Source organism: Vanellus vanellus, assembly GCF_965231255.1.
Source record: "Vanellus vanellus genome assembly, chromosome: 1".
Classification (NCBI taxonomy): domain Eukaryota; kingdom Metazoa; phylum Chordata; class Aves; order Charadriiformes; family Charadriidae; genus Vanellus; species Vanellus vanellus.
In genome coordinates this window covers 218,129,203-218,151,562 of record NC_138905.1, presented here as the reverse complement: position 1 = coordinate 218,151,562, position 22,360 = coordinate 218,129,203, and the positions used below count along the sequence as shown (strand labels likewise).

The 22,360-nt window shown below is 39.9% G+C and overlaps 1 protein-coding gene across 3 annotated transcripts in view; it reads right to left on the bottom strand.

Annotated features, from left to right (window-relative positions):
* TENM4 (teneurin transmembrane protein 4) overlaps positions 1 to 22,360 on the bottom strand; it is a gene marked incomplete at both ends in the record, with an annotated part of 373,229 nt that overhangs the window by 214,297 nt on the left and 136,572 nt on the right. For all 3 annotated transcript variants that reach the window (XM_082491556.1, XM_082491557.1, XM_082491558.1), the window contains 3 exons: positions 10,525 to 10,760; positions 12,865 to 12,963; positions 18,155 to 18,407. In XM_082491556.1, coding sequence (XP_082347682.1) covers positions 10,525 to 10,760; positions 12,865 to 12,963; positions 18,155 to 18,407 — 588 coding nt within the window. The remainder of the gene's footprint in view (positions 1 to 10,524; positions 10,761 to 12,864; positions 12,964 to 18,154; positions 18,408 to 22,360) is intronic.

The following is a 22,360-nucleotide window of genomic DNA, read 5'->3' as shown; positions in this document are numbered from 1 at the left end:
CTGGTTCCAGTATGTTCAGTTGTGATCACTTAGGCCACGATAATTGTGTCTCATCACTAAATATGAATTTATCAAAGTTCTTGCTCCAGGACATAGCACACTGCCCTGTCCCGCATCCCCAAAGACGATGTTGATAGTAGTGAATTAAACAGTACCAACCAGTGGAACTTGACAGTCTATAACATTAATTTGTTAGGAAGGACACGACAATGATTTTGGCTCTGGTCAGCCAACACCTTCTGAATTTCCGTGCACAGTTCAGCCAGCAAGGACCAGAGATCATTCTCAATAGATAGTTTGGGTGTGACTATCCATAGGAGTTTAACACTATAGAAATGCACCTGTTCTGAACCAGCTGGATGCCCAGAATGGTCCCACATATATGTTTCACAACCCAGAGTAGCCCATGATCCAGTTTGACTGGAGAAGGTATACTAATAGAAATAAACTGTTACTGACCCCTTGGATTAATTCTGTTTAGAATATCATTATGCCTAGATTGTGGGATTTTTTTCACCAAAAGCATCAGGAAGCCCTTTTGATGCTTGATTTCATTATAATTTCTGCCATAATTAAATGAGATTCTGCTCCACTGATAGTCCAATTAGAGTTTCTTTTGAAATACTTAGTGTAAGCACAGCCATCATCTCTGCTAACTGCCTTGTTCTGCTTTGCTTTTTAAAGAGTCTCTTTGCATAATGAAGTGATGCTACAGTTGTACCAGGCAAGCAAGGTGCAATGTTGCTGCTGTGTTATGCGCTACCATATTTGAAAACAGCTAACATATGCTGTTCTCATCATCTTTCTAAGCAAAAGCTTCTGACTGCAGTAAGGCCAGGCTTGGAAGTTAAGATACGATAAAATTAAATAAAGTGGAAGATAGGAAAATCTGGTGATGGTGGGAGAGTTTATTAGCTTTTCACTTAAAGACAGAGATTCAGCAACCTCTAAATATCTATTTATTGAGCATCAGCTTCTGATATCTCACAGTGAACTGCAGAAGTGGTCCTTTTGGAGCTTTTAAGCTGCAGCATAAACAGTGGTGTTGAAATCTTGTCACAGAGGGAAAGAGTGGATTGGACTTTTTGTTCTTTATTTTACAGGTCATCTGGTATGTTACCTAGGCAATATACTTAACAACAACGCCTCACTTAACACTATAAAGATGTATATCTACCACATAGCTCAACTTTAACTACAGGTAAAAAACCTTAGAGAATGCATCGCTGCACACATCCAATAGAAATGTATGACCTGGTCGCAAATCAGGCTTTGAAGCCATCTTCTAATTTATGCTAGAAAAGGATGGGAGAGAAACTCTAAACTGTAACTGAGGAATATTTTTCAGTGTCAGTGACATCCCTAACTGAGCTTACTCTTGTAACCAGTTACCCACAAAAATGTATGGTATTTAAAAACACTGAAAGAAAGCCCATTACAGGAAACGTTTCTTTCTGTCTCCACTTAACTGCAATTAAATTATGTTATTTCACAGTAATTGGTATGAAATAAAAACATGGACTCGAGGAGAACTCTTTCCAGTAGACATTAAGATCTGTAAAATTGATTCCTTTTCAGCGTCTGTGTGCAAAGGTCAATCTAAACTGTGAAATGAAGATTACAGCAGCTCATCTGTGCCACTGTCATAAAGGCAAGGCCAGCGCTTTTGGTGTCAGCGTGCTGTTACTTTCTTTTCTGGGGGCATATAGCAACTATAAAAACTCACTAAAAGCAGCTGATAAGAGCTTATACAAGCTAAGAGCCCATATCTCACCATTTAATAAAAGCAGATGGAATTAAACTCATCCCTCCTTGTATTAAAGATTCTTAAATTTAAGAAAGGATCAGGCATCTAGAGAGCTAATTTTGATGTTATGTGACTGACGTGTGGTTTCATGGCGCACTGATGCAAACTCCAAGATGAGATGGAGCGCTCAGCCCCAACCTGCTTTCAACCAGTTAAGGAATCAGTCACATCGATGGTCTACTTCTAAATGGAAGTCATTCTTCCAGTGATCCCACCATGATGAAAGAGGATCTGACTTTGACAAAAGGACCTCTTCATTCAGTGTCAAAATAAAACAATAAGCAGAAATAATAAAAAAAAATGTATCCATAAAACCATAGAACAATAGGGAAACAGAGAGTAATCTATATAAATCTAAGACCATGCAGAGAATTGATAAAGGAAGCTGAGGACATGAAGAAAAAAATACACGGCTTGAAAAAAACCAAAGAACAATAGAACATTTTTTAAGTGTATTGAAACCTAGTAAACTGAGCAACAATATAGCTATTTACTTGATGGATATGGGGAAATTGTTAATAATGTTATAGTAAAGCCTCAAGTGTTCAGTAAGAATTTTTGTTCTGGTTTTTGAAAATAACTATGATAATGCAATTATTTCACAGGAAATAAGTTTTTCTCCAGTCCATTAAAAACCAAGAATTATATTAAACTACATCTACAAACATTTTTAAATCTGCAGGCTCATTTAACTGGTACCCAGTAAATGAGACGAGCTAGCAGAAGAGGAATCTGATTCACTGAGTAATATTGAAGCAGCTACCAAGAGATTAGAACAGGGTTAATGCTGTACAAATATTTAAGAAGGGAAAAGGAGAGGATGCGAGTCACTTGTATCGGGTAGCCTGGCATCTATTACAGACAAAATAATGGAACACATAACACAGAATTCAACTGACGACGAATGAAGAAAGCGAATGTATGGTAACTCAGGCCAACCATATCGCTTTTCTGAAAAACAGACCTCAAAAAACAAATGGTTACTCATTTTTTGACAAGATTACAGTTTAGTAAGACATATGATCTAATTTGGTACGACTCTTGATTAAAGAAACAAGCACTTTCCAATGGTAAAAAGCAATGTATACATGTGCTTAAAAACTAACTGAAAGACCTTAACATCATCATTACTGGTGAATAACCATCAAATGTTAAAATTTCTTGTGAAATTCAAAAACTGATAGCCAGCCTGAATTTATCCAGTATTTACATCAATGTTACTTAAGTAAATATAAAATCATGGATGACTAAACATGCAGATGACTTAAAGACTATTCAGGTGTCACAATGATGAGGACGGAACAGATAAATAGGAGAGCTGGACAGCTACTGAATTCTATTGATTCAATCAAAACGTGCTTAAGGTTCAAACAAAATGCGTCGAAGGCCAGCCTATACACTTAGGGTAATGGATCACAAGTTCATAGAATCACAGAATAGTTTGGGCTGGAAGGGACCTTTAAAGACCATCTAGTCCAATCGCCTTGCAGGGACACCTCCCACTAGACACTAGACCAGGTTGTTCAAAGCCCCATCCAGCCTGGCCTTGAACACCTCCAGGGATGGGGACGGAGCAGCCACAGCTTCTCTGGGCAACCTGGGCCAGTGTCTCACCGCCATCAGATTAAATAATTTCTTCCTAATATCTAATCTAAATCTCCTCTCTTTCAGTTTAAAACAGTTACCCCTTGTCCTATCACCCCCTGCTGAAGAGTCCCTCTCCAGCTTTCCTGTAGCCCCTTTAAGACCTTATAGGCCTCCCTGAAGCCTTCTCTTCTCCAGGCTGAACAACCCCAAGTCTCTCTGCCTGTCTTCATAAGAGAGTTGTCCGTGAAGTGGGACATTGGCTTCTAGAAAGCAGAGACTGAAAATGACTTAAAGAGAAAGCAGAAGAAGACGCTGTAAAACAAAACCCTAATGTAATTTCTATAGCCAAAAAGAGCCAATGAGATCCTTAGACATGTAAGTTGTGAAAAAGTGAATTAGGTACGTGACTCACCTATGTAAAATGGCAGAGTAAGTAGCTGGAGTTTACCAGCCTTCAGTGTCCCAAGAGGTCAGTCTACATGATCTGACAGTCATTACGGCTTTTAAAATTAAAAATTATGAAAAAAAAAAAAAAAAAAAATTTTGGGAATCTTCCTGCTTCTTCTTGTTTCCAATAAACATCTAATTAGTTCCTAAAAGACACAGTACTTGCCCAGGCTCTTTATCAGTGTAGACTCTGAAAAAGTGTTAACCACTTTGCAAAGCAGAAATTTTGCCGCTGAGTTTCAGAAGATGTTGCTATCAAATAGAATACCTAAATTTTAATACTTCCCAGTTTGCCCACACTGGGCAACTCTAAGAAAATTAGTGGGTTAATATTATCTTCTACTATCTTTTTCCAGCAATATTTTCTGGCAGTGTCTCTCTTTCATCGTATATTTCTCCTATCCCAACACTTAATGTCATGTTACAGATCTTATTTAGGTTGAAACAGTGAATGTTCTTTAATGGATTTTCTACGGTGAGGTTTTTAGCACTCACCTGAATGAATTGATCTTCACAAGAATAGCTTTAAAGTGGGATCTTGTACCTTTATCACCTCTATTTTAAAGCTGTGGTTAAATCACTTGTACTTCCTTTATTCTAAACTATAAAGCTAACAGTAGCTGCTATCCAAATATACAATGCAAAATCCAAATCAAAAAAGAGATGCAGACAATCCTCTAATAATACTAACAGCTATTCCTGACTTTGTAGGTGATGGAAAATAAGATCTGAGTTATAATTCATACCACCATACATCTAAAGCTGCAACAAAAGACAACAAACCAGGGGGAAATATAAAATCAAATAGAAATAGAGCTCATCTCTGTTTTAATTTTGTGTCTTTCTCATCTCTCTGGTAATTTGTTGTGCACAGGTACAGCACTATCAACCAAATGCCTTTTTTTGGTCATGTCAGGCAAAATGTATACATAACATTCCTTAATGTAGCTATACTGAGCTGTACTTTGGAGATCTATGTGTGTTTTATACAACACTGCGCATGCCTGCACGTGGAGAGGAAGAAGGGGGAATATCAGTAAAGTGAGGGGAGCTGAAACATTTGAGAGATTCACTAGTTCTTTGTGGATCTGCCCAGGGAAAGTTTCTTTTGCCAGATTCCCGCAGGCAGCTTTCCTGAGCTCAGCGCTCCTCAACCAGCCTCTTGTAAACTTTACACCCAGCAGCTGCCCACACTTGCTCCTTAACAACAGCGAAGTGTGATCAAGGCTAACACAAAGCCCTGCGATCTTCCCATCTCTCTGCTATGGAAAAAAAAAAAGATGCAAAAAGATTCCTGCAACTTGTCTGAAATCATGCACTTCTGAACAATCAGACAGAAACTCACATTGATGGCATCCACCGGGCTGAGACTATTTTTGTGTCTTAGCTTTGCTGAGATAATTTACAGGGGTAAAAATTTGGAGCTCAACAACAAATAAGACAAGAAGATCATTCCAAATTGGATTGAGGGGTCAATATCTGTCTTCTGTGATTAGTCTGGTCAATCTCCAGAATCAGGAATACATAAAATTATACGCAGACTTTTCCAGGGTTGGTGCAGCTCCTGTTGCAGACGCTGCGACCAATGCCATCGGCTCAGACTGAGTTTGAACGAGCGCTAAAGTAACCAGAGTAGCTCCAGTTGAAGAGAAGCCTGTGCAAGAGAAGAATAAGTCCCATATTTCCCAAATGTCACTTTGTATGAAAGAAAGAGCTACATGTCATTTAAACTGTACGACTTAGTGAGGGAGTGGCACTAACCATGCCTGTATGCGTTTGGCACAATAAGAGCCAGCTTTAACAGAAAACAACCCACATATTCAAGTTCTACTATAAAAGACAGAAATAGTGGTGTTGGGTCATGATGATGGTCCCTCTTAACCAGTACCCTGAAATGTTGGGCTTTACAGACATCTATAGTACATTAATATATTACTGATAATACTATAGCACCTTTCAGACCGGATCTCACCATTTTATAGATTAAGGGTAAAATGAAGTAAATGACACCCAAAGTTACTGAGTGAACTGTGTGCAGCAATTTTGTCAAGATGTGAAAGAACCAAGAAGGGACCTGGAAGCTGCTCCTTAGGTGACAGATTGACTTCATAAAGTAAAGGCTTTGCTAGAACAGATTTTTTAGCTACCATTTCTGCTTTTTATGTAAGATAAGAGGGAAACAGAAAACATTGAAAGATCCCTGCAAATCAAAAGAACAAATAGCAGCAGTAGCAAAATAAAACTTAATCTGGGATCAGAAAAGAAATCTTAAAGCTGAAAATGCAAGAAACTTGTTGGCAGGGTAATAAATTAGCTTATATTTTAACTTGAATAAAAACCTTAAAATCAAGGTAGAAATGTAAGATTAATAGATACAGCTCAAGTTTAATAATTAAGCATTAGCAACTTTTCCTATTGATCTCAAGTGCCAGGCAAACACCACGGTAATTGGTACACTATACATCCATAGCTAACTAGTTAGAGAGCTAAGAGCTTTGGAGAGCTGCTTTAAATTGGGTTTACTACACAGCATCAAAGAATCATGGACAAACTGAGCTAAATTTAGCTTTCAGGGTGATTTTTAGACAATAAAAAGAAAGACACTTTATAAACACATCATAGTCCTCACACAGTTTTACTGTCAAAGCATTTTGCCTGTAGCAAGCAACACTGTTCTTTAAGTGAAGCTGCATCTGTACAGAGTTCAAACGAACACAGAGCTGAAAAGTAGAGAGAGCTCTGACTCCAATCAACGGAATGACTGTTTTGGCTGCATAATATGTTTTCCAGCCCTAACTTTAATCTAAATCAAATGCCCATCTTTCTTGCCGTTCATGCAATGCAACCGCAGCACATGCTTAAGTATAGGAAAATTGCAAGTGCCTAACTACATCAAATTGTACTTCCATCTAGTCTGGAATCTACATCAGGCAAAGGACAATACCTTCTGTTTCAGAAGAAAGAAACTATTCTCCATCACTAATTCATTTAGAAACTGCTCCGCGGACCTAGCCAAACAGCTGCTGGGCGTGGAGATCTGGACAAACAGGTCTTTTCTGTTTCTAAACTCAGAAATCTTCCTCCCAAGCAGTACAGCAATGTCAGAGACTCTTTACAGTGCTATGCTATCAAGCCTGCGTCTACCAGGTACAGAAGCTCTGCTGGCAAAGTATCTGGATAGCAACATACCGCGTGGTATTATCTCCATTATAAGAGTCTCACTATAAATTAGCCCTCCCAGGCACAGCTCCATGGCATATGGACCCCTTCGCATCCCAGCAAAAGCCATGAAAATTTTCTTTGTCTAGCTGTCAATTGAATGGACAATCCTAAAATGGGAAATTTAATTTTAAGGCGGTGTCTCTCCACGACCTCTTGGAGCCGCAAATTTGCAGGTCAGTTACAAGCTGCTTAAGAGAGGCCTTTCGTTTCAGTGGTTCCAACGGTGCCGTTCCTGCCATTTTAATGTTACAGCCCTGATCTGCCACCGCTTTTCTCTTTGGTGTTCTCACCCCACGAGACAAGCTTCCGTGGAGCTCATGAGATTTGCATAAGCTGTGTGTGCAAAACTTTGATGTGCATTGTCGCCACTGCCTTAGTGCGTGTCTCTGAATATTTGAAAAGGTGGCAACAAGTCCATCAAAAGCTGGTTAATTCAAATGAAAACCAGCTTTCGGTGCTTAATATACCCTGTTATATTTTGTTTGTCATTATCTCTCCAGACCAGTGACTCAGACCTGTGAAACCTTCAGCTTGATCACAGTGTTGACACATGATACCAGCCGTTCAGCTTCCACAGCCTTCTATTTATGCCTCCTCTCCTCTTCTCTGAAAAAGCCCAGCAAGATAAATGAGCCTCAGACTATTAAATACCATAAAGACTTTCATAAAATAATGGCAACTCTGCCTTTTAGCCTTAAACAAACAATTTTGCAAGTGCTTCAGATGAGTTTAAATAATGAACTGGCTTCAGCAAAGACCTTCAGAAATGACCCAACGCCTTGTTGTTTCCATGCAGCTCTGCCTGCCTCACATGGTCGTCCACCACACTTGTGTCTGAGCATCCGTCACACAAAAAGTATTGCTAACAGCTGAGTCCCTCGTGGATCTCCTGAAGTCTCTCGCTCCACACACTTGTACAGGTAGGTAAGGCCTGCGATGGGTAGTTTTTAATATTTAAATGGATGACCATGACGTGCCTGATGCTGTGGAGAGCATCCTGAAGCCCTAGATATTACTCTGAAGTATTTCCATCAGTGTATTAAAACATAGAGTAAATGCCAAGCCACTGCCATGGGACCCGATCCAAAGTCCATTCACTTCAATGAGAGTCTTTCCAATGACCTCAGTTTGCTTTGGAGGATGAAAATGCTCATTAAAAAGATAATTTCTAAGGTGGTTTTAACTAACAAGAGCAGGTGGAAAGTAGCCAAGTTCCCAACACTCACGAGCTGTTATATAGATTAGACCTTCTTATTCATGATTAAGTTCTATCTTACCACTCAAATAGTCCCTATAGCATCAAAAAGAACAAGATACTGCTTAAAAGAGGAAAGGTATCTGTAAGAAAATGCAACTATGCAAATATCGGGGGGGGGGGGAAACTGAGGGAAAAACAGCGATTTGTTTTGCAAACAGACCAGGTTATTGAAAAGAATGAACAAGCTCCTGTTAAGAAATGCGTAGTTTTTCTCAGAACGCAAACCGCCTCAGCTTAACTTAGCGCAAATACAAACATTTTGACTCCCTGATTCATTTCTTTTTGTTTTGGGTTAGGTGATACAATTCTCATCTGCAACTTGACAGGATGTAGAAAATAATTACAAATGAAAAGGTTATTCATAATTTTTAAATGAGTTAATTAGTAAACCCCACCAGAATCACTCATTACAGTAATTAATAATTGATTATACTTGAAATTAAACACAATTTTTCATCAAAATCTAATTAAATATCTGCCTTTTTCCTTGTTGATTAGAACACTAGGTCTGGTAGAGACAATCTTTGCTAAATATGTTTATGCTGAACCGAACCATCGAATTTGATTTTTAATAATTTATAGTTCCTTTTGAAATTAGTAATTATGACCCGTAATTACAGCAGTTCAACCTGATCAGCATTTCTGGCACCTTGCCAGCCATCCGGGGAGCCTGGCAAATGCCACGGAATTCATCCGAATGGGAAAAAAAGGATGGGAGAGCACTCAATGGACCTACCTTTTAACCACACGCACTGTGATTTTAAACAGGAGCCTGATCTTTTCAGAACTCAGAAAAAAACTTTTTGAGTTGGAGAATAACGAATGGCAAACCAAACTCTTCTCAATCTAACAAATGGCACACACCTCCTCCGTCAGAATTAACAGGCACCGCTCGTCTGAGTTATAACGATACTCCTCTGACACACTGAGATAATGTCCAAAGGAACCATGTTCAAGGCGTTAGTAGAATACCAGACAAATGAGAAAGGCGAGTCCAAATGTACATAGCAAATGATGAAAATTGACTGCATATTTCATCAAACTGCTGCTGATTTAATGTTGGTTAATTAATCATTCCTGCTCCTCTTACAGGAAGCATAAAAGTGACCAGAGTATGATGCAAGGCAGAAGTGGAAAAGTATCAGTCATTAAAGAAGTGTACATAAAAGGAACACAGTAAAAGCAATCTTTTGTGGTCGTGCTAATTATACTCATGTGAAATGAAAGAAAAAATCTTTCGATCCAGCCTAAGATTTGTAATTCTAACCACAACCCTTTATAGATCATTAGCGTACAGGAAGTCACAGCGAAATCAAAAAGACTCATTTCTGCTATGAGAAATGGGCTTTTTTTACCTATGATCACATCTGTAAGTGTCTGACAACTAGAGTCTGCACCACTGACAGTTTAAAATAGAAGTCCAGGAATGAGCCTTTGTAAGACATTTATAACACGAATATCATATCTAACTGAAGAAAAAGTAATGGTAACACCTCAACTTTACAGGCTGAAAAATACAATTTTCACTTCTAAGATTTCAATTACTTTTGCAACAAACACTGAGGACACTTTTTTGCAATGAACAATGACAACTCTTATAAACCAAAGAAATTTAGGTTACGCACAGTGCAAGAAAAAGCCACTGCTGCTCCAGGTCTTGTTGGACCACAGTCTAAACTCAGTCCTTCCCCACCCTCCAGGTCACCCTGTGAACTTAAATTCTGTTGGTTAAGGGCTAGGATGTGCCACGAAATGATAGAATAAAACCACATTTTTGGATTCAGGATTTTTGTTCTGACCCTGCTCCCGTCAAAGCCAACATCAGAGAATTCCACGGATCTGGATGCGGCTGTGATTGGGACATGGACCTCACTGCCTGTTTTAATGGGCTGCTTTGGGCAAACCTGGTGGGTTTGTCTGGTGCCAGGTACACTTTCCTCTGCAGAAAGTAAACAGTCCACGCAATTACAGGGAGCCCAATGGATGCCTCATGTTTTATTAAGCTCTTCTGGCTCTAGGACCTGTGTTAGGCTCCCTACTATACCACTGCAACACCCAATTAAGTCAATAGAGGCCTTAATTCCCCATTACTTTGCACCACGATCTGGACCCTCTGGTTCCCAAACATTAGCATTATGGGCGGGTTTGTAGAGAAATGACAGAAAAGCAGAAAAAAAAAAACAAATACCAAAAATAAGCTTACCTATGAAATATGCCAGCAGGATCACCAGCGTGACCGAGATGACAATGGCACTCAGAGCAGCGCACTTCCAGTTACAGTACTTATAGGGTTTCTTCAGGTTAAAGGCGGGCCTAGAGAAGGTACTTCTGGGAAGGGGCCTAGGGGGAGGTGAGTACACAGTGCTGGACGTCAAGGGATATCCCGGCGACGTTGTACAAAAAAGGGGAGAAGTGCCTCCAGGTTTGAACAGGAAGTGCCTGAGGGAAGAAAGACCAACAGCAAGTGACTCCTCACACGGACGGAAGCTGAGGGAGACGTAGGGTGGGAGGATGGCGACTGCCGCCGGGACGAGGAAAGCAGCTCCACACAATGCTGGCTACGGACACGGATGGCATGCACGAAAGAGAAGAATAAAAATCAAAGGCAAGTCACACAGAGTAAAGGCAAACAAACGAAACAGAAAATCACAGTGCCAACAATGCCACAGAGAACTCCTCAAGGGCAGGAGTCCCCTCTGTGGAAGAGCTGGCGTTAGAGCGAGATGAATACCCCAAGCACAGCTACGACAGACTGGTGGCACGGGCAGCACGAGGGGCCTGCTCACGCTCCCACAGAAATGCCCTACAGAGACTGAAGAGGAGCATGGGTCGGATTAAAGAGGGGAGAGCATTTACCAATTCATTGATCACTGCATGAGAGCTTTTTTTGGTTTTGGTTTTGTTTTTGTTTTTGTTTTACAGCGTTGGTGAATGGAGATGGGGAAATAGAGCTTAAGCCATTCCATAGCACCCAAATTGTCACAGAGGGGAATATTCACACTGTCCCCACCCAGCAAATTTCAGCGTTGGACAATGGCATGGCTAAAAGCATCAAAGCCCAGAATTCAAGTTCCGTGTAACGCTAGCGGGGAGAGGCACCTGCTTCCAGAAAGCAGTCCACAGCACCATGGTTTGATGCCTACCTTTAAAAAGTGTGAATTACTGTCAAAGGCAACAGTGTTTCCTGTCCAGTGACACATTGGGAGGCACCGCATTTTGCCTGGTATTACAAACGCAGCCTGAAAGCCAGCCTATGAGGACTGTCTGTGAGACTCATGAAAGTCAGCACAAAAAAGAACCCACTGCAGACCATGAGTTCCTGAAATGAAATGTCCCAATGGGAGTTCTCTCCGTGGGAATCCTAAATGAAAAACCTAATTTTGGTGGGACATCAAGTCCAAGGCATTCAAATTCTGGGAATGAAACTTGGGAAATGGACCTGACTCGTCTATTACCATGATGATATCAAACAAAAATGAAGCTTGTGAGGACTGAGGAACAGCCCCAGTGCAGTTTGCACCTTCTCCCATGGTTTATGGGGACAGATTTGCAGCCAGCATAAATGCAACCAGCATGGGTCCACGGGAGTCAGTCAAGCCGGTGGATTATACCAGATGAAGACGTGACTCTATTTTCCCCTTGAAGCCACTTGTGCAATCACAGAGGGAAACAACACATGCAGAAACATCACCATGCAGAAAAGCCATTGGTTCATGCACTATAAAGTAACACATAATTCTCTGAAAGAGGTGTTTGTAGTATTACAGCCATGGTTTTACTGGTACTCTAAGTGCGACTGCTGAGCATTAGAGAAAGATTCATTATTTCTACTACTGCTCTACATCAAAACATTCATTTTATAAAGAGTCAGATACTATCCTGTTTTAGAAAGCATTTATTTAGACACAGATGTATCTGTTCTGAGCAAAGAGGTACCTGCAGTGTTCAAGTACACCAATTAGGTCTTAATTTAACGATGGATACCAGATTAGAAACTGCCAACATAAGGTCAACACTTTTGGCACTAAATGTCAAGTTAAAAACTGCTTATAACTTAAAAGTTAAGTGATCAAAAATTAGGTAAGGATGCCAGAATGGGTGGTTAAGTCAAAATCAAAGGCTTGGCTTACATATACCAATAGGAGACACTTGTAAGATAAGGCATGTGGAAAATATCAGTTCAACAATTAACCATCAGGCTGCCAGCACAATAATGGTTTAAGATTTTTATGAAAATTAAATTAATCTTAGTTTATACGGGACTCAAACTTGCTGTAGGTACTTCTTGCTAACGAAATGACTTTCAAAACAACAAGGGAAAAAAGCAAATGGCATGCTGCAGCTCACTAGCATATTAATGAGTCTTCCATTAATATGTACAGGATATAGTGCTCCAAGCTCCAGAACTTCATTTTTTTAAAGCCATCTTGGAAGAGGCCAGCAATGGTGTTGCCCTTAAACATCACTGATATGACCAAATGCTTTCATGCAAGGATCATAATGACTGTACAGTAAACAGGAAGACCACGTAAGTGTCACATACCCATCATTGTAAGCACCGTCATGTCGGGAGGAGGTGAGAATGTCCATCTCAATGAGGTTGTCCTGCAATGTCTCTAGGAATGTCTGCTTTGCTATGTTTCTACATACATATGGAAACATGAATGAAGCCAGTGAGTCATGCATATATGAAGTGTGATTTTATAAACCACAATGGTTATAGTGCAGTTGTGCATGGAATTAGAATGATGGACCATATATTTATATGTATAAGATGCTACACATATACATATATAGCTTTTAAGAATGCTCACTTCTCTATATATACACTATATATATGTATATACACACATACAAGCACACACGCCCATGTGCATGTATAAAAAAAAGTTGATGTCTTTGTTCATTTCACATTATTTATTGCCAGTGACACATGAAACCTTCTGAACTGCTGGATTCAAAAGACTAGATTTCAATCCAGCACAGCTGTAACCCTGTTATAGTCCTGCGGCTGTGTTACTGTTACTCTGAGAAGGCACAGCACAGTATCTATACCCCACTGCGGCCAGTACCTCAGTAGCACAGTTCCATCTAACATCCTCATGGATTTCCAGCGAAAAACTGCCACTCCTTTGCTTACACTTCTGTTTTGCATTTGAGAACTTTTTAATTACCAATTTGATTAATTTGTTTCCCTTTGTGGAACAATAACTTGCTATTTAGAAGTTTCAAAATGAAAGTTTTGCTCAAATGGAGAATTCCAAATAAAAGTCTCTCTGTGATAAGCAGATAGAAGCTGGAAAAAGGTTATGCTGTAACCCAAATTCCAATACCAAAGTATCGGCTGTAGTCTAGATAATACAGGCAATAGGCAAGACACTTAGGGCCTGTACGTGAAAAAGTCTGGTTTTGACTTCAGCACACAATAACGGAATTTTGCAATATCTTGCCTCCCTGGCGTGTACTTTGATGAGTCACATTTTGACCTATATATGCTAAACTGCTTTGTACTTTTTGAGGAGAATAGCAAGAACATAAAGAATTAAGTCAAAGGCACAGCTGGGAACAGACTGTGTCTTTCTCACCTTCAGGCTTGTTTCTCAAGACCTGGCAAAAAAATGTTCTTCCCATCTTTTTTTAAAACAACAAAAAAAAACAGTCCTGATTTTCCCTACGTCTGTTTTCAGCATTAAATTCCCTGGCCAAAACTAGCAAAAGGAACATAACAGCATTGTGACACTTTATCACTTATGCAGGATTAAACGCTTACAGGATATAAGTGACATGACGTGAACTCAAAGGAGAACTCCTCTGTCAAAGAAACTGGATTCAGGTAACACGCCATACCAAGAGAAACCAGCCCTGTCACACCATACAAACCTTGATACTGTCTCTTCTAAAACACCCTCAACCTTAATTTTCGTTTCTGCTTCCTCCTCTTCATTCTGCTAATGCCAGCACTTCCTTAGCTCAACTCACTGCTTTTGGAGGCCTCTGGTCTGCTTTGACAGAACAGATCTACTCCTTGATCTGACCGAAAGTAAAGTGTCTCCATAGCTTTGGAGTAAGGTGGGTCGACATGCATGAGCCGTGTGCCATGGCACTTGAGACATCAATCCATCCCCAAGTGTTTGCGGCTTCCTCACATTCCCTGGGAATGCCGGAAAGGTTGGATGTTGGATTCGATGTAAAAAGAAGCAACATATGTGCATGCGCTGAGCATTTAATGGGTAAGAGGCAAGGCATCCAGCAACACACCAATCAATACAAGTTCATCAGTAGTTAAAATCCATGTCAAATTGGTTCCATGAATTTCAGTTGTGGATTGTCGATAAAATAGAAGAGGGGAGGGTTATATAATCTTCTAATGTATGTATTTGTAAGGGAGAGGTCGCTGGGTCACGGAGGTGACTAATGCATGACTGTCCTCCCCGCTGCAGGCTGGAGAGAGGCTGCTCCCTTGGAGATTACCTGTGAAGAGCTGTCTCGTTACAAACCACTCTCCCTTCTCATTATGAGTTGTGGTGGCAGAATCTGACCTTACATGATTACCAGATGAAATTTCCTGGGAAGGGAAGTCTCCTGAAAGCTGTTGGTTTATCAACTAAATGTCCATCTAGACGGCATTTATTTGCTCCTGAAAGGTTAAATGTAAAGGAACAGACCACAGGAGAAGGAATAGTGAGGAATAAATACAGGGGGAACTGACTTACCTGTCAGGAGTGACTGCTGAGCAAAGATCTTCTCATCACACCCTTGATAATATATCGCTTTTAAAGCAACAAAAAAGGGAGCAGACAGGAAAAGAAAGAGGAAGGAGAAACGGAGAAAAGGGAGTAAAGGGAAACTAATGAAAAGAAGGGAGAGAAGAGGAGGGGCTCTTCTTGCAATGTATAAAGTTCTCAGATGTAGGATATGCTTATTGTGTCAGTTGTAGACTTGTGCTACGCATCTCTGCTTGCCTTTGCATTACAATAAGGAAATTTCCAGCCAGTGACAAACCATCCTAAATTCCCAGTTCCGAATACTGCCTGGAGTCCACGGCAGTAAAAATCAAGCCCCTTCAAACTCTGGGGCACTTAAAATCTATAACTGTAGGCATGTTTCACAGCCTGTGACAATCCTTGTTTAAAAGACATAGCTTTTTCTTCATGTTTTCTCTCCCTATTGACTAATACGGGATTTAAAAAAAAAAGGATATTCAACAGAAATACAATTCCATTTTTGACATGAGATTACTATAATCGCCTATTGCTTTACTTCAAAGGCCTTAATTCTTGGATTAATGTTTCTTGGCCAGGATTTATTTTTTTACATATTGGACATTTTATTCTCTTAGGTGGAGGTCTTTTTTTGGTTCTAAAAATCTTTGCAGTGGGGAAGGTCAACTTCATGGAAGAGGTGGAATTGGGCATCCAAGTTTGCTAAACAGCTCTGAAGCCTGGTCTTTTATGTCTACCAAATTCCCATCAAAGGAAATGGAAGATATCTGCATGTTGGAAGAGGAGACTGTTAGAGATTTGTCACAGATTTACTGATCATCTATGCAGCACAGCATCTTTCCATTATGACACCATTATAACACATTTTATTTTCTTAATGTTGTTTAGTGAAGGAACAAAAGCCTGTCAGTCGTGCTCTGTAAATGGGCTCATTTGCTGTTTGGCATAAAATTACACGTTCTTTTCCAACATGTTCATTGTCTGAAGGGACACTGGACAAAATTACACCATTCCAACCACTGTGTGAAAAGCCACATCAGTCTTGAAATGACCTATTTTCTACCTAATTAATAAAATGGTTACATTAAGGATCAACTACAAATGTGAATCATTTGTGATGCGAGTGAAATCACCAAATTATGCAGAAGAATCTCTTCGTGAAGGTAGACCTCCAACATTCAGTCTGGTTAACAGCAATAATGTGAACAGCCCAACTTGCAGAAAGAACAGTCCGCTTCAGATCATGAAAAATTTTCATCCACAATGATTTCGTGGAGAAGGAAAGAGGACAGCCTTTAAGGATGGACTCATTTACAGTTTAACAGGAGCAGTCCAGGACCAACCAGATAATTGTTCTATGAACTCCTGTGTTTATGAAGATGTGGTAGGATTATCTCTCCATCTCCCTCTCTGATTGCCAATAGAATTGGACAAATGGGGGCAGGATGTTTTCAGCAAAGACCTTTTATCTCTGACATTCCTCCACTGATCCAGCAGCAAGAACATTCCTTCTCAACTGCAAGGTTGTAGGTTCTGAGAGACTCCAGGCAGATGTGAGAATGTCTCGGCACTATTAAAACAGCATTATTATCTCTTCTCCAACGAATTCACAACCTGGTATAGAAAAACGCACAGGGCTTCCTCCAGAATTATAGAGGATTATTCACAAAAGGGCTGCAGGAGTGGGGCCTAAGTACTTTTTTTTTTTTTTTTTTCGAAAGAAAGAACACATGAAAGTCACTGCTTGGGTATATATGCCCAAGAATTAGAAACACAATGTAATTACTGAAACTTGCCAAATCACACTTGCAGTACTTGCTTATAATTTTGTCTTAATCTTTTGGATGCAGCTTCTTAGCTAGGTCTTTTTAATCAAGCAGCTGCAGAGAAATTAATTATCCTTAAATGCCATAAAACGTTAGATTGAGGCCTGTTTTGGAAGTTTCAGAGGGCCAGCAGACATAGCTCATTCTCAAAACGATCGTCAGATGCTTTCATTTTTAAAAACTATTTTCTTACCAAAAGCTGGCAAAACTGGGTACATTTTGTCCCAGGATACAGACCCAGCTACCACTGATCTCAATGAGATTCCCACAAGCAGTGACGTGAAAAATTTGGCCCCTGGGTCAGTTTTCAGCTAGTATATATTTTTTACTGTCTAAAATCTTTCTTGTTGGTTTGAGAAGGTAAGACAAATGAGGGGAAAAAGGCAGCTAAGTGCACAATGAAGGCCTGGAAGACTTCTCTCCTGAATGAAGAAGATACCATTTATAGGGGCTAATGACTCCAGAATCTCCAGTGGTTTCTCAGAAGCAAAGGAAATGGAGAAACAAAACCTCTGGTGAATGCAAAACCTGAGTTTCAAGAGGGACAGCAAGAAGTAGATGCAATCACCGTTGGATGGGAGGACTGAGGCTGAGGGAGTATAACAACTCCTTTTTCCAGAACCTACACAGAACCTAAACAAAGCTATTATCTAGAACAACTCAGTGCACCCCGTCACATCCTTTGTGTGTTGCATAGGTGTAAAAGAATTTAAATCCCAAATGGAAACATCATTAATTGACTGATGCCCTGCTATCCAGTGTTTCATGCTTGCTGGAGCAATGTTGTAGGATAGTAAAATGCTGCAGCCGACCTCTCCTCATTAGGTAAAACAAGATCAACCTTTCCTGAATGATGTACTACAAAAGTATCTGCTTGATGAGGCACAGATAGAAGGCTAAATCTTTTCAATATATCGACTGATTTCAGTTTCTTAAATAGGATATTGATTTATCCTACCACATAGGAAGAAAATACATTAAAGGAAAATAAAAGAAAGAAAACCAAGAACATTTGAATCTATGATCTTGATTCCAATTTTAAATGAGGAAAATAACCTTATGAGCAGCTGTTAAAGATAATATTTTTAGTTTATGAAAGAAGAGCAATTTCCTCTTCTCCCAGTCCAAATAAAAAGACACAAGGAATAATAAATACAACTCAAAATACTTAAGGCAAACACCAGTTCACAGACTGAAAGGTCAGCTATACAGATGTGTGTATTTTCCATAACGTCCCTAGCACACACAGCCAGAACATTTTAAAGTACTAAAGAAAATGACTTACCTAGTCTCCAGTGGGATGTTACTGTTAAGTAACCAGTTGTCCTGAGCATGGGCTGGCTCTTGAGTGCTGGCTGGTTGTTCTCCAGAAAGCGAGTGGTCCGTAGGAGCTGGGCTGGGGTTGCTGCGTGGAGTGAAGTTCCCTCTGTTTAGGGAATTGATGGAGGCCGCATGATGTTGATTTGGGGTGTGAGCATGCGATATTGGAGGTGGTGGAGTTCTAAGTCTTGAATGATTTTGAAGATTTGGAGGATGATCTAAAACGGAAGTAAAATATTTTTAAGGTTCATGATTTTAGTTGTTCCATGCTGCGCTCATTTCTGTGCAGGCACTCCTAAAAAGTAGGAAGGCTGGGATGCCACATATCCTAAATCAATCTCAAAAGGGTAACATAGCCTTTTTCCATGTGCTCTAATGACACATGCATTGATCCTCCAGCTGGCTAGAAAAAATAGTTCAGTTTCATGCACAAAAGTTATGAAAGCTTAAAGCGCTGCAAAAAGGCTGTCCTGACAGCCAAGTTAACTCCGATGAACAACTGCAGGTTGCAAACTGCAATCTATCTGTGACGCTGATTTGTGATAAAGCATGAAAAATACAACCAGCCTGGATAGATAACACTTTAGAGCAATTTTATGATGGAGATACAGCTCCCAGTGAAGTTTGTTCTGCCTGCTTTGCCAGAGAACTTTCAATAGTTAAGTCAACAAGAAGACTGAGAATACATTTAATCATAGACTGAGTTAAGGGAAAGCCATAAAACTGTGTCAGGATTATACAATTTAACAAAATCCAATAGTTTGTATTGTTAGAGACGCACTCAAACTGAGTAAAAAATGCATGTGGCATAAAAACTGAGGTGTCAGTAAAATGAAACAACATATGGTGAAGAAAGATGTAAGGATCAGTGATATGGCTACTTTGAGTAAAAGTCAAAGTATTTGCTAGCCAACAGTCTGAGGGAGGTAAATTTGGGAAGGCAAACATTTACGAAAGACCAACCTAATGCTAATTATATTAGTATTTTCAGGTTTTTAATTAACTATCAAGGATATTTTCCACATGTTTTCTGGAAGTGAAGAAAAACTAAAATATTTAATGGAACGGGACAGAGACTGACAGTTCAGCATACTGGGTATGGGATACAGGAAACTTATTCCTCTCTGATTTTAGGAGGTTTATGCTTGTAAATCATTAATGCACAATATGATGCCTTATCTAGAAACAAATGTATATAGTATCAATCTAATACTTACCAGGCAGACTTCTGTATAATGAAAAACTAACACTCATGTACTAATTAGAGAACTCAGACCTGAACGAACTGTACACAGTCCTAAATTACAATGAATGGTATCAAAAATTACCATGACATTTAACAACACTTTTGAAATCCGGATTAGGACTTGGATTCAGGAAAGGAACATTTACAATATCTCTGTAGCCTCTTAGATATTTAGACTTGTAAGATAAAATATAAAGATGTGTGAGATACATCCCATCCCTTCCCTCCTCACCCTGTATTGACTCACACTACCTTACCATTAACTGTGGCTCATTATACCAAAACCTTAGGGTGGTTGAGGTGGTCTAGTAAAAAAAAAAGGTGGTGTTAATTACAAAGGTGCCATTATTCTGTTTGAACATCTATCTATCTCTGGCTTTGTTAGGTTAGACATGGGACTAGGGGTATATATTCCATGCGGAGAACTGAGTGCTTTTAGGGTCCCAATTCGTTTTACCCTATACTCTGAGAAAGGTCAGAGGAACACCTTAAAAGTGCTGTTCTCTCTATTGTATTTCAGTATAATAGAGAACAACAAGCTCCAAAAAAGAGGTCCATACTGGTCATCCACATTTGGACATACAGATTATTCCCAGGAATGTAATGGAGTATTCATAAGTCTGATCCAGCAAAGCTCATCCAAAATTAAAAATGCCATACTGATTTAACACTAGTTAGCCCTGAAAAATTCTGTACATCAGCCAGCAAACTAAAGGGAAGGACAGAGCAAGGACCATCGACTATACGGACAAGGAATATCAGAACTAAATCAGGTCTGACCTCAGCTCTGCAGCACCATGTGAATCAAGGCAACCAACCATCCTTGGACTGGATATTACTGGGAACTGTCGCTTAACAGAAGCCTTGATCATGGAGATAATAAAAACAACAGTGGAAGAATCCTACTGCTGGCTTAGTTAGATTGGTGTCTCATTTTCCCACTCAACGGATAGTGGCCATGACTGCTCAGCTGGGCCCCCTTTGCCGAGAGGCAAAAGGAAGATGGGAAGACAGGCACAGAACACACCAAAACCTGCCGTCTTGGTGACAGGCCTGCTTGCTGACGAAGGAAGACAGGAACAGCGTATTAATCCCAGGCTGGGAGAGATGAATCTAAACAGAGAATTTCCAGTTTTTAGGGCTGTCAATCTATCACCCTTCACAAGAACTTATTTCATCCCAGAGAAAATGACTTGTCTAATCAGGAGCAACATACCAAAGGTTTCCAAGACCAGCTATTTAAATTATTATTACAACCGATGCCTGAGATGAATACTCTGCACAAATAGGAAAAGGGGGCAAAAGGGTGAATCTGGAATATGCAATAGGTGTTTTGCGAAGTTCTCCTGCTATTGGTTGACTTTCCCTACTGGAGACACCGTTTTCAGACTGTGACTCAGAGTCTGCTTCCAGAGATCTGTTATGTAAATTCCAATTTACACCCTATTATTGCAGACACATTGCAGATGCTATTATGGATAATGCTTTCGAATCAAGTAAAAATGTGTCATTTTCATTCTCTATTTGCATACCCTCTGTGATTTCTTTGCTAAGTAAAGACAGCACATCTATTTTACTCTGGTCTATGTGATTTTTCACGGGGTTTTATAGCTTGTATGTCTTTTTTCTGACATTTAGGTAGCTTTTCCTCCCAGAATATTTTTAATTTCATTCATATACAAATTCTGAACACTTATGCTATGTCTGAGCATCACCGAATTTAATATACCTTGACTAGGATTAGCAACTATTTCCCTTGCCTTATGATCCCTTTTTTTTCTTCTTCTCAAGTTAAGGAACATTAGAAAAAAGGTGTAGATGAAAGCACAAGCTATGAAATCTTCCTACTGAAAATTACTGCAGCTGTGCAGGATTTTCTTGATGCGACAAAACTATTGAGGTTCTTACCCTCTGCGGTCACCAAAGATCCTACAGGATTTGCAAAGGATAAGGGAAGCCCACAAAGCAAATTCTTGCTTGATTTCCTCAAATTGCAACTGTCCCCTTATTTGAACATGCTCTTTTTAACTTGTTCCACAATGTTTGAGTGATATAAAGTGTGTGGTCATATTTCCCCACAGGAAGGAGAACCTTAATGCTGGCTGCAGTAGCTCTCTTACACCATGCATGTGTGTGAATCGTATACAGTGGGAAGATGCACTGATTATCCTGCCATATATTATATATAAACACTGTATATTTGTAGGTAGCACTGAATTTTTGCAGATCCCACCACACAGGTGGGATACAGGGGAAGTCACACACAGCTTTCTACACTGAACAGCAAGCCTTTGTTGGGACAACAGCACCACAGGAATTCAGAAGACTTTATAGAGGAGCAGGACATCGTGGCCTCTGCACAAATTGTACTAGGTTCCCCAAGATCTTTCTTAACTAACTATAAGATGGCTAACTGTGACCATTTGGAAGTTTTCCTGGCTTACTCAAAAAGAGTCATTTTTCAAAATTCTCCTCCTCACAGTTCACCTCTTTTGGTTTCCAAAAAGACATGGAGATTATCATTCCCTCTGCTTGTTGTCAGAATGAAAGAACTGACACATGGTATTCAGAAGGACCAGAAGTGAACAAAGCACTGAGGAATAAAACGAACACCTCGTAAAACAAACCCCCTCCAAATTTCCAACAGCCTCCAGAGTCAAGCCACACAGCCTATGGGATGATTTCTGCTTTGAAGGGACAGCAAAAGAGATGTGTCAATAGCAAAGTAGTGGTCCCAGTCTTAGACACCAGGTGCCAGTGAAACAGAGTCCCAGAGATAAAGTCCAACATTTCTAGAGGATAGGCCGGTACTCTCGGAGTCTAAATAGCTCACAACTTAATGAACACCCCTGTAAGCCTCATTTTCTCTAATGGGTCTCCAAATTGTGTCAAACATGAAATATGTCAGTATTGAAATGTAATGAA